We start from the raw sequence: 13,727 nt of genomic DNA, 5'->3' as shown, positions 1-13,727 counted from the left end.
GTGCGGCTGCTTGTACTAGCCCAGACTGAAGCTGGTTTTTTCGTGCTAGCCCACTGAGATACCATGCCGCAGTGAAGCATGAATACCCCACTCAGACACATTATACTGACTCCGAGCCAACCAGTCCTTGTTGTACCCATTAATGCCGAGCGTCAGGCAGGGACCAACAAGTACCATATTTTAACGTCTTTTGGTATGACGCGGTCGGGGATCGAACCCACGACCTTCCCGGGCGAACGCTCTAACCACTACACCAGAGGCAGTCCTTGTAACATGAGCATGTTGGGGTATTATTGTTCCTTTTTGTGAATATATTGCTGAGGTGGCATAAAATGTAATCCACTGGCACGTTCAGAAATCTTTATAATCAGTATAATATGTTTTAATCATTAAACATCCAGAAAATTGAAATTCTATGCTAATTTCAAGTGGCTTTTTCCATGCATATAATAAAGAAATTATAAGAAATGTGTAAACTATGGAGAGCTTTTCGAATTGAAAAGTATTTTTCATTGCAATACATCAGAAATTTATTCTGTATTGGTTAATTATATTAACGAGCTATGCTAATTGTCAATGAATGCTGAGCTGAATCCCCTATCAAACTCATACACTTTGATTTTCCTTTCCTGATTCATAATTCAGTGAACTAAAAATTGATGTCAATCCTTCGATAGGGCTGTTTTATCCCAGTTGAATTCTTCTTTCATAGTCCGATAAAGCCCGTCAATGAATTAAAGCTTCTCTTCAACTAGACCTTAGAAAATTTGAAATTCAGTTTTTATATTTTATCCCAGCCCTTCTGTTTGCCCTATGAATCATGGATGCAAATAAAGTCATAATGTTTCATATTCTAATGATGAAAATCTCATAATACTTATTGATTCTAATAATGTGGCAAATAAAAATGGATACCTGGAAATATTGAATGTTTAGAAAATACTACTGAAATTAATTCAGTAAATATTCTTTCAATAAAAATGTGATGTAAAAAATCCACAGGATAATAGCTCAGGGAGACAAGCTAAGTGATGCGTGATTGATCTAGCGCTACAAAAACAACTCGTAAAATAGTTCTTTTTACCTGTAATTAAGCCTTTGTTAGTTTTGAGAGGTGTCAACAGAAGGGAATTATGCTTTGAAGTGATTTATTGGGTGTTTATTGTGTATTAATCCAGTGTGTGTTCTCCGCGTGGGAGATAAAACAGTTGGCTGACATTGAGGAAGGTTTGGATAGCTGAGTGGTGCAGGCGTTTAACTGACACTCAAAAGACCAGAGTTTGATTCCAAGCATAGATTAACCAATTTACGAAGCCAGTTTGATTTTCACTCTAAGGAATTAGTGAAGCCAATATGTATTTTATACTGTTTTGCACAAACGCTTAGTCTCGTACCTTCTTTGAGTGGTATTTTAGAAGTTGGGACGTGTAATATTGGACAGACTTTATGGATAACAACTTTTTTTATTTCGCGAGTGTGACTTTTCAATACAGGTTCGTGTACTGGTGTCAAGCAGGAATGTTTAGTCTCTTAATATATATTCAATTTAATCGATACATATAATACCATTTAATCCCATTTAAATTGGGATTGCCCTACTAATTGGGAACGAGGAATAAGGAAAGATGACAATACATGGCGCCAACTTCTAAATGCCTCTCAAAAAAGTTAACTGGGAATGGATTGTTTGGCATTTAGATTTTTCAGTTTGTGGTAGTACCATTCTGATATAGGTCCCTGACGTCCATTTGATATTTCGGGAGAAGGAGGATATTCTACTTGACTAGACTAACGCTTAGTCTCTGAAAGGGTATGATTTTGATGGAAAGAAATAATCCTGTTTAGTTTGAAAAGGAGCCCCAGTGAGATGGGAGATTCAGAACCTGTGGAATCTAGACTTGCATTATTAAGGCCTTTGGCATTGCAGAAGTGGCTTATTGAAAAGGAAAATAGTGAGGTTGAGGGAGCTCAGGACTAGGACTTGACAAACCTAACTCTTCTACAGCCTGTTGTTGAACATAAAGAAATTCCTCGATTTCATCTTCTTTTTATCCTTTGATACAACTAATTAAATTTAGTTTTACCTGATAATGGGGCATGAACAGGCCCCGAAACGTTGTATCAAAGAAGAAAAAGAAGATGAAATCCAGGAAACTCTTTATGTTCATGAAATAGCATCTTCTAAAATGCCAGTCATGGATCTAGATTGTTGTTAGGTGAAGAAAATGTCAGCCACTAAAAATATTTTGTTAATGGATTTGAAAAATTAAACAAACTTGATCATCATAGTTTTAATTAATTTTAACATCCCTAATGTCGAATTATTGGTTCCTTAGAATGTATGGCATTAGGCAACATCTTCATTGGCAGAACTGTTTCACCCTTTAGGATTTTTGGGTTTGTTAAAAGCATGAATCACTGGATTGTCTGGTCCAGACTTGATTACCTTCAGTCTGTGCGTGTTATTGCTGAAATATTTGCAGATTGTGATGTTAAATAAACCCACCAACCAACCAACCAGCAAACAAACAAACAGACACATAAACAATCAAACCAACACTGACTCACGATGACCTTTGTACTGTTTCAGTGACGACTTCATCTACATGTGCAGCCAGTTGAACATGGAGGACTCGGCACAAGAGATCATGGCGCAGCTCGGGATGAACACCAGGTGCCAAATCTCCTTCAGTGACTTTCTCCGCTGTCGCTCACGTGTCATGTTAGAGGCCGAACAATGTCCTTTTATGGGCAACGCTGCTGACGACACTGGAATCGACTCGGACACAAGTGGCTTTCAAGTTACTACAACGCAGAATATTACATCATGGCCGACGATGAGTAGCGATAGTATAGGTAAGACAACTTGTCACAACACAGTCAATTATAATTTGTCTTATGAATTAATTTTTTACGAAGTCAGTAGAACAAGAATGTTTTTTTGTACATAGTGAAAAAAGATGATCAAAATCAAATATGTTGTAAGCTGTAAGCAGAGCCTTTCAGGAAACTGAAATGTTGCCGCTATGTAGTTAAGGTACTGTATATTACCCTAGATAAGCTGAATTTTGAGGATAAAAAAAAAGCAGTCTGTAGAAGGGGTTGGCTATCGGATATACTTTCGTGTAACTTTTTTCAGCGGGTAAGAAAACAACATTGTATTGCTTTGCGTGAACGAACAAGTGATGACGACTTTGTCAGTAAAGACTTCAAATTTGCAATTAAACATCACTAGACAAGATTATATACCTTTTCAGTTCCAATTTGTTTTTGCTAGGTACTATCTTATATGCAGGGATGAAGATTAGCGATCAGCTGTGAACGCATTTCCCTGATCTTCCGCTGATTTATTTAAAACATATATATAACAAGATGAATTCTGATGCAGTGATTGGGAAAATGTAGTATCTGAAACTATTATTTTACCAAGAGAAATATATTCTCGCATTGTAAAATTATGATTGCAGGTTTTGCTCAATAAATGTAAAATATTTATAATCATAACTAAGGTTATGTGACAGCACTTGGATGTCTTGCTGGATAGTTTTGGAACAATTTGATTTGTTGACACTATTTCCAATGACTGATCATGACGAAAAGATGGGCGAAGTTTGGGGGGTTGGCTTATCAACGGAACATACCATTTTGATACTGATTTTAAGGGTCAAGTTAGGGGTTGGCTTATCTATGAGATCAATAATGTATGGTACATAAAACTGTTGAATTAGTGGATAAACAAATTAGCATTTTAATGATCTGAATCAAAACTTGATGGGATGGTCTTTCCCTGTATTGTATTGTATTGTATTTCTGAGCCACCCATGACGATCTGGGTTAGAATTGGTCTTCAGCAACTTCTGCTTGAGACCACTGCGGGATTGGGTGGTCAGACTTGGTTGACACGTGTCATTGTATCCCTGTTGACACTCATGATGCCATTGTCCCAGGATGTAGCAGGAGTATTGCTAGAAGCTGCATAAAACAACACTCACTCACTCTTTTATTAATATTCTATATTACATATCTGTGGTATAACTGTAATACAGTGGGGTAGTTAGTAGTTAAAGTGGTCGCTTATCATGCCGAAGACTCTGGGTTTGATTCCCTTCTTGGGTACAATGTGTGAAGCCCATTTCTGGTGTTCCCTGCTGTGATATTGCTGGAATATTGCTAAAAGCTGCGGAAAACTACACTCACCTCACTCTCACTCACTCACTCACTCACTCACTCACTCACTCACTCACTCACTCACTCACTCACTCACTCACTCACTCACTCACTCACTCACTCACTCACTCACTCACTCACTCACTCACTCACTCACTCACTCACTCACTCACTCACTCACTCACTCACTCACTCACTCTGTAATAATGTCCATAACAGTGTGAAACCATTCACTTGCTTCCTCGGTCTTCAACTGTAGAATCCGTAACACATTTAATGTCAGCAGGGATTAGCACCAACTAAAATTTACGATCATATAAACTATTTGTGGCCTTGTATGAGGTGATTCCGTCAGAGAACCCACATGAAACAACGAGGAATGTTCTGGTCTGAAGATAAGCTTTTGGCATTTTTATCCTTTAAGCCCTTCAGTTTTACTTGCCATGGTAACAAAACCACTGAAAATATAATTCCTATGTTTTGAAGAACCATGGGGGCTAATTGGCGACTAGTAAGATGGATTACACAACGTCGACTTTAACGCCGGGGCACCGAGGGCACACACATAAAATCGGTTTAAATGTAATTATGTTTCGGAGTTAGTTATTTCTGAGACGTACTGTTTCCCACTGTGATTATGAGAATGTTTAGAGCTCAGAGAGGCAGGGCTGGCATTCTTGTTTTACCTACCTTGAGGTTGTGTATTGTCTATGTTGTGTGAAAGAGGAAAACAACATTTGGTGGTAGCAGGGATTCTACGTACAAGGGATTGTTGATCGTTGAAGTGTTGAGACCTTTTGATCAAAATCTTCTTGGTTACAGATGATAGGTAGGGCGGTGGGATAGACTAGTGGTTAAAGTGTTTGCTTGTCACACTGAAGACCTTGGTTCGATTCCCCACATGGGTTCAATGTGTGAAGCCCTTTTCTGGTGTCCCCCGCCGTGATATTGCTGGAATATTGCAAAAAGCAGCACATAACAAAATTCACTCACTCACTCACTCACTCACTCACTCACTCACTCACTCACTCACTCACTCACTCACTCACTCACTCACTCACTCACTCACTCACTCACTCACTCACTCACTCACTCACTCACTCACTCACTCACTCACTCACTCACTCACTCATGATAGAAAGTTAGATGACAAATCAGCCGTGATTAAATGATTATGGTTACAGTCCAGTTGATCATTATTTTGTTGTCACTTTTCGCTTTTACTTACAAGGGGAGAACCATCAAGTGGTCCCCCCAGCGAAAAGTGACAACAAAATAATGATCGTTTGTTAAACAACTTTTTTATTCGGGTGTCCAAAATTATGAGACAAATCATCAGAGTTGGTCTGTTGATTTCATGTGACGGTGCAGAATTTGGTTTTGTTGCATTTATTAGATTTTGTGTTAGTGAGCAATTCATTGGTCTCAAATGAAATCAAATGGACTGTAGTTGAAACTGTGGTGATGTTTTAGACCACAATTATCAGTATAGGAACTGAATCATAACTGCCCATATGTAATAGTAGAGGCGTTGGGGTAGCCTAGTGGTTAAAGCGTTCGCTCGTCACACCAAAGACCCGGGTTCCATTCCCCACATGGGTACAGTGTGTGAAGCCCATTTCTGGTGTCCCCGCCGTGATATTGCTGGAATATTGCTAAAATCGGCGTAAAACCATACTCACTCACTCATAAGTAAGTAAGTAATATCTGGGCTAATGATTGATGGCATGAGCAAGTATATGACCCAAAACCTGACCCATTTTGACCACCCAATCCCCCTATCTTCTGACACAAAAATGGTGAACAGGTCTGCCATGAATGTTGGAGTTGTGGTGGTGAATACACGCATGGGGTCTGGGGACCTATTCTGTCCAGAACGCCATGGGGATTCAAGCATTAGGGTCTACCCTGCCTTTAGATCACCATGATTGTATTCATATGTGCTGCCAAGTATATCTCCAGATTCTGTATTCTCTCAGTAGTTAGTGAGTGAATAAGGTTTCATGCCACTTTAAGCAATGGCAATGGGACTACAGAAATGGGCTTCACACATTGTACCCATGTGAGCATCAAACTCGGGTCTTTGGTGTGACAAGTGAACACTTTAACCACTGGACTACCCCACTTCCTGTCAGTCACAACTGAGGACATGTGCCTTAACAGAATGAAACTTAAATGGAATGAAACTAGCTTGATACACTCGCTCATTCTCATCTCGGATAAGACCCGTGAAGGTCCCGGGTTAGAATTGGTCTTCAGTAACCCATGCTTGTCGTAAAAGGCGACTATGCTTGTCGTAAGAGGCGACTAACGGGGTCGGGTGGTCAGGCTCGCTGACTTGGTTGACACATGTCATCGGTTCCCAATTGCGCAGATCGATGCTCATGTTGTTGATCACTGGATTGTTTGGTCCAGACTCAATTATTTACAGACCGCCGCCATATAGCTGAAATATTGGTGAGTGTGGCGTAAAACTAAACTCACTCACTCACTCATCTGTGACAACATTTTGACTGTTTTCTTTCTGAAGGTGCTCATTCTGGTAAACCCGAAAGTGTGGACTACGACAGCGGAGCCAGAGATCTGTGCAGCCCAGAACCTGCCAGCTTGTCCAAACTGATGGAGTCACATGACCCGGGGACCATCAAGCACATGACAGAGAGTTGCTCAGCTGCTGGAAACTTCCTGGAACTGGCCAACAGGGTAGGTGTTTTTTGTCGTGGGCTTACTGTGTTCTTGTGGATGGACCATCTGCCTGGACAGCAGACTAAACAGGGATAATTTTACACCTTACACCAGACTGACCCAACACCTTCAGACTGACCCAACACCTTCAGACCAACCTGACACCTTCAGACTAACCCGACACCTTCAGACTGACCCGACACCTTCAGACTGACCTGACACCTTCAGATCGACCCAACACTTCAGACTGACCTGACACCTTCAGACCGACCCAACACCTTGAGACTGACCCAACACCTTCAGACTGACCCAACACCTTCAGACTGACCCAACACCTTCAGACTGACCCAACACTATCAGAATGACCCAACACCTTCAGACTGACCCAACACCTTCAGACTGACCTGACACCTTAAGACTGACCCAACACCTTCAGACTGACCCAACATCTTCAGAATGACTCAACACCTTCAGACTGACCTGACACCTTCAGACCGACCCAACACTTCAGACTGACCTGACACCTTCAGACCAACCCAACACCTTCAGACTGACCCAACACCTTCAGACTGACCCAACACCTTCAGACTGACCCAACACCTTCAGACTGACCCAACACCATCAGAATGACCCAACACCATCACACTGACTCAACACCTTCAATGACCCAACACCTTCAGACTGACCCAACATCTTCAGAATGACCCAACACTTTCAGACTGACCCAACACCTTCAGAATGACCCAACACTTTCAGACTGACCCAACACCTTCAGAATGACCCAACATCTTCAGAATGACCCAACACTTTCAGACTGACCCCATATCTTCAGAATGACCCAACACTTTCAGACTGACCCAACACCTTCAGAATGACCCAAAATCTTCAGAATGACCCAACACCTTCAGAATGACCCAACATCTTCAGAATGACCCAACACCTTCAGAATGACCCAACATCTTCAGAATGACACCACAACTGAATGAACGAGGATGACCCAACACCCTTCAGACTGTGGATGACCCAAAACATCTATATGAATAGCAACTTTGCCTGCTACCAGATCAGGTTACCTGTAATTGCTGATCTAAAATCAAGCTGGCCTTTTACAACCAATTTATGATATTTTTAGTGTCAACTGATTATAAGGCAAGGTGGAGGGGTGGAGCGTAATGATAAACTCTCTGCACCAAGAACCTTTGCTCCTCATAGATACAGGATGTTTTTGTATTGATAGACAGCACATCCTTGGCTTCATGTTGAAACGTGGGTAATCCACCTCATTTAATTGGAAGTAAAGAGATTCTTTCTGCACCTCCTTCGTGCAATTTAAGTTACTTGATAAAAAGGCCATTTTAAGCTTCTTTTTCATCTTCATGTTGCTGCCATTTGATGATGGCTGCAGTCAAAAGATGAATGTCATCTACAGTGAAATGGTATAATTGTTCTGAATACTCAGAGCCATAATTTTCTGTAATAATTCTGTAGTTTGGCTGCTATTACACTATAAAATCCTCAGATTTTCTGCGGGAGTCCTCTTGTCTGTCAACTATCCATAATCAGATGTGCAGGTAATAGCATCTTATATCATTTTCTGCAGTTATTTATTGGTTGTTCAAGTAATAGTATCTTACATCATTTCTGCAGTCATTTATTAGTTGTGCAAGTAACAGTATTTCACATATTTTCTGCAGCTAGTTGTGCAAGTAATAGTATCTTGCATTTTCTGCAGACATACAGTAGTTGTGCAAGTATTGGTATTTTACGTCGTTATCTGCAGTCATTATTAGTTGTACAAGTAAAAGTATCGTTCATCATGTTCTGGTGGCATTAGGTCGGCAAATATTCAACATTACTGTAGCAGGGAATGTAGACATGCCACGTTGGACACACTTGCCTCACTAGATACATGTATATGACAAGGCTAGTCCTCCTCTCTCCCCCCTCCCCTCCCCTCAACAACCAAAACGAAACAAAAACAGGCTGCCATCAGATTTTTGCTGAATTTGAACTGATGACAAACAGACAGAGACTGTCATACTCATTATGAGTGTGTTAAAGTGACTTCATGCTGCATTTTTAGGGCATTGAGGTAGCCTCGTGGTTAGGGTGTTCGCTGGTCCTGCCAAAGGTCTGCGTTCGATTCCAAAAACATGGGTACATGCGAAGCCAGTTTTTGGTGTACCTGGCCGTAGTGTTACTGAAATATTGCTCAAAACTTTCTAAACCTGACCTCTAATCACTCGCTCTGACTGCTTATAGAAAATACAAGTAATCCCCCAAAGAATCATATTCCAGTAGGTTTCCCCAGTATGGCTGGTCAACAGAACACCAGAAACGTCAGTGTCATCATTCCCTGCCAAGAAGCAAATTTCTAGTCAGTTTTGTTAAAAAAATTCAGGAAGTTGTAGGGAAGTAGTATAAATTATGGTAAGCCTTAATATCAGAGAAGATATGTACAATGCTACAGACCTTGGCCCAGATTTTCGAAGCACTCTTAGAGCTAAGATAGTCGTAAGTTAATGTTAATGTATGGCACTTGCGACTATCTTAGCTCTAAGACAGCTTCGACAATCTAGGCCCTGGTGTCTTCTCAGCCAAACAACTGTCACATACTCATGCAACTCGATAAAAAGCAAATGTTTTAGTACTTTTACTCTTTAGTGGTTTCTTTATGGTTGAATGAGTGTAACAAGTTGAAGGGGAAGTAGTGAAAAACTGTTAAGCTTCGTTAGCCATCAGAGAATAGTATGACAGGCCTGTTGCCTGTTTCGTAACACAGCGATGATGTACAGGAACAGCATTCTCCTCCAAGAATCGAATTTTTCATTTTTCAGATAGGGGCTTTTATTTTGGTTAAATGAATGTTACAAGTTGTTGGAAAGTAGTATAGGTGTCAGTGCTTGTGATGGTGAATACGGAGCGTGGAGACGTACTTAACAACATCTCTGAAGGGATATTAATGAAGGCCGGAGGGACTTGTAAACATTGTACTTCTTTCGAAGCCAGTACCAGTGGAGCCGGGCCTTGAATCATTCATAGATCTCCAGTCATTTTACTCAATTAGTTTTGCAATACTTCGAGAGAGAAACGTTTTTATGTTCTGTTTGAAAGAACTGCTTTGTTTTCTTGCCCTTGGATACCATAAATGATGACAGTTTGCTTTCATAGGATAGATGGTGGTATTTGTACGAAAATGTGAAGTTGTTTTTCAATTCAGCGCTTTTGGTGCAATATTGCATGTGTGATTTATACATTCTTGGACAAACTCATGAAATAAATCTTTTTCCTATCAAAGGAGATATTTATTCTTCTTTAAATATTGGTGGAAGTGGATTAAAAACAATATTGTGTTGAATATAATATGTACAATTTTTTGATTTGCGTTTGAAAACAGTTATAGTCTAATGGAATTTTGGCTCTGTTCCAGGACGTGGATGAACTAAAGTTTAGTGTAAAGTTCTTATAATCAGATATGTTGGAAAACTTCCCTCTGCCCTTTTGCCAAGTTCTATCAAATTATAGAGTTGATGAAGTAGGTAAATAGAATAAAATATTTTCTCAATTTCCGCAGATTGTATTTTATGGCTTCTATCTGTAGCCGACTCAGGGGTGGCGGACTGGAACCTAATTTGTGGGTTGCGTAAGTAGAAGATTAGATTACAGCAGTGGCCATGTTAGTGGAGGATATTGAGTCTGAGATCAATAATATACACTGCTCACTTGGAGAGGATGTGAGAGGGGGTGGAGGGTGGAATGGAGACCATGTAGGGGTGGGGGGTGGAGGCGGAGAACATGGAGGTTATATAATTATAGTGACTGTTTAGTTAGCAGATTTGATGGAGTGGGGCTGGAAGGTTGGGAAGGGGAGAATTTGGGGAAGGGGTGTAATGGGGAAGGGTAGAGTGAGTGTTTAGGAGATTTGATGGTGGTGTACTGATGGGGGTGGGGGAAGGGTGTGATGGAGAAGGGTAGAGTGAGTGTTTAAGAGAGTTGATGGTGGTGTACTGATGGGGTGGGGGAAGGGGTGTGATGGAGAAGGGTAGAGTGAGTGTTTAGGAGAGTTGATGGAGTGGGGGAGGTGAAGTTAGAACGTGGGGGGAGTTGGAGGGGTGAGTATTTAGGTGGGTTGATGGTGGTGTACTGAAGGAGGTGTAATGGGGAAGGGTAGAGTGAGTGTTTTGGAGAGTTGGGGGAGGTGAAGTTAGAACATGGGGGAATTGGATGGGGAGGGGAGTGAGTATTTAGGTGGGTTGATGGAGGTTTACTGAAGGGGTGTAATGGGGAAGGGTAGAGTGAGTGTATAGGAGAGTTGATGGCGTGGGGGGAGTTAGAATGTGGGGGAGGAGTGTGATGGGGAAGGGATGAGCGAGCGTTGGTGGGTTGATGGAGTGGACCTGGAGTTGTGGAGAAGTGAGGGTATAGAACGTGAGGGAGAAGGGATGTGATTGGAGAGACAGTTTAGCAGGGTTGATGGGGTGGGACTAGAGGGTTGGGGGGAGGGAGCACATGGGCAATGGGTGTGATGGGGAGGGGTAGAGCGAGTGTTAAGGTGGTTTGATAGGTGGAGAGTATGTTGTTTGTGGTGCGTTAGAAGGTTATTTTGAGAAAGCTAGTAAGTAATGGTTCAGGAGAAGCAAACGTGAGTGAATGAAGACATAAATGAGAGAGAAAAAGGCAAATCATGATAATGTTAGCAAACAGTTGAGAGATTTTGCTGTTTTAACAGAGTTTTGAGGTTTGAAACTTTTTTCATCAAATATAGCATCACACTACCTTGTAGGGAGAGGCTAGGCTTGTGACATTATCCAACCTCTGTACAAAAAAATGCTCTCTTACCTACACACACACACACACACACACACACACACACACACACACACACACACACACACACACACACACACACACAATATCAATTGTTCACACACAGAGAATATCAATTGTTCAGCTTTCAACCACCTACATATCCAGACACATACTTGCAAGCAACAGACAGGAGATATCACGGAGGCTTCCTCGTCAGTTTTGAATCCATGTGTGATACAGTGATACACATCATCTGTTTTTATTCCTCAGCAGTCTCTATTAGCTTGAGAAATATGTATACATGCTGAAAAAAAAGATTGTAGACATGCAGAAAGCAAAATAATTTTTATTCAAATTTTAAATCTTAAACTCCTTTCCTGACATTTTTGTTGCAAGTGTCTCATACGAGCGTGTGATTGGTCTGATTGTACATACACACTGGTGTACTTGGTCGTAAATGTCTGATTGGGTACTTTCCTGTTTAGCCGCAGGTGCATACTCTTTCATGGATAACCTCAGACCCATTAAACCTGCGCCTATCTTGTTGGGAGATTGCCTCAACATGCAGCAGAGTCTGCCCAGTGTTAAGTGGTGGGAATGCATCGTGGGATATTAATAAGCAAACTATGCACCAGCAATTGTGTGTGTTGATATGAACCATATTTATTGTTTCTCTGCCAACATTTACATCGGGTCGATGATGGTGCTTTTGTTTTGCCAACAAAAGCTTGTTATGTCTGGACAGTGTTAGTAAGCTGTTAATGTTAGATCACTTGGGGCTTTCTGAATGCACAGTAGAGTTACCTCCCTTGTGGGATACTACCAAGCATCACGTCAGCAGGAGTTACCTACTTTGGGTTAGTTAGCTCTTTTGTTAATGTTAGATCACTGGGTGTTTCTGAACGCACAGTAGAGTTACCTCCCTTGTGAGATGCTGCCTAGCATCACGTCAGCAGGCGTTACCGCCCTTGGGTTAGTGAGCTGTGTTGATAGTGGTACATCACTGGAGGCTTTCTGAATGCACAGTAGAGTTACTTCCCTTGTGGGATGCTACCAAGCATCACATCGGCAGGCGTTACCTCCCTTGGGTTAGTGAGCTGTGTTGATAGTGGTACATCACTGTTTGCTTTTTGAACACACAGTATAGTTACCTCCCTTATGCTGGATTTTGGACATCATTTGCTGAGAGACACATCAGCGGTATCGTTACCTGGGGCGGTGGGGTAGTCTTGTGGATAATGTGTTTTGCTCATCATGCGAAGGCCTGGATTTGATTCCCCACATGGGTGCAATGTGTGAGGCCCATTTATGGTGTCCCCGCCGTGATATTGCTGGAATGTTGTTATAAGCAGCATGAAACCCCACTCACTCACTCACTCACTACCGTTGCCTTCTGAGTTGAATGTCAGGCATTGTATGCTGCTACTGAGAATCACATCAACTTAAGAGTTACCTCCCTTGTAATGAATGTTGTGCATTATTTGCTGCTACTGAGAATCACGTCAACTTAGAGTTACCTCCTTTGTTATGAATGTTTGGCATTATTTGCTGCTAATGACCGTTATGTCATCAGTATAGTTGCCTCCCTTGTGTTGAATATACATCATTGACTCTGTAAGTGTGCTGTGTTGATAGTGGCACATCACTGGAGGCTTATAGTATGACCAGAAATTATTGAGAATTTTGGGAATATGTTTAATTGGATTTCTGGTATAAACAACCTTGACCAGCTATCAAGTGCTTAGTTTCATTCAAGAGAGACAACTCCCTTTTTCATTAGTTTTTGAAGAGTTATCCCCCCTTTGTTTACTTGCGAGCAGACAACATTTTCAGTGATCCTCAGTATGGATGATTTAGAGAAGAGGAAGTTGATTTTAGAGTATTATAACAAGGACATCAGATCAGCTAAAGTGATTTCAAGTAGAACAGGCATCCCTTTGTCCACTGTTTATCGTGGATTGAAAAATATTGCAAATGGATATTGCATTGAGCACCAGGGAGGCGCAGGTAGGCCCAGAAAATTGACTGTCAGTGACAGAAGGCGGCTTGGTATTCTCGTTTCTGTG

General features: G+C 41.3%; 1 protein-coding gene across 1 annotated transcript in view; it reads left to right on the top strand.

Moving 5' to 3' along the window:
- Window positions 1–13,727, top strand: part of LOC124279657 (colorectal mutant cancer protein-like) — a 132,179-nt gene that overhangs the window by 40,214 nt on the left and 78,238 nt on the right. The window contains 2 exon segments of the mRNA XM_046715496.1: window positions 2,591–2,856; window positions 6,698–6,870. Coding sequence (XP_046571452.1) covers window positions 2,591–2,856; window positions 6,698–6,870 — 439 coding nt within the window.

The sequence above is a fragment of the Haliotis rubra genome, unplaced genomic scaffold (assembly GCF_003918875.1).
Source record: "Haliotis rubra isolate DU_JTF1 unplaced genomic scaffold, ASM391887v1 Scf254, whole genome shotgun sequence".
Classification (NCBI taxonomy): domain Eukaryota; kingdom Metazoa; phylum Mollusca; class Gastropoda; order Lepetellida; family Haliotidae; genus Haliotis; species Haliotis rubra.
Note: the sequence above shows the minus strand (reverse complement) of the source record. Positions and strands in the feature narration are given on the sequence as shown.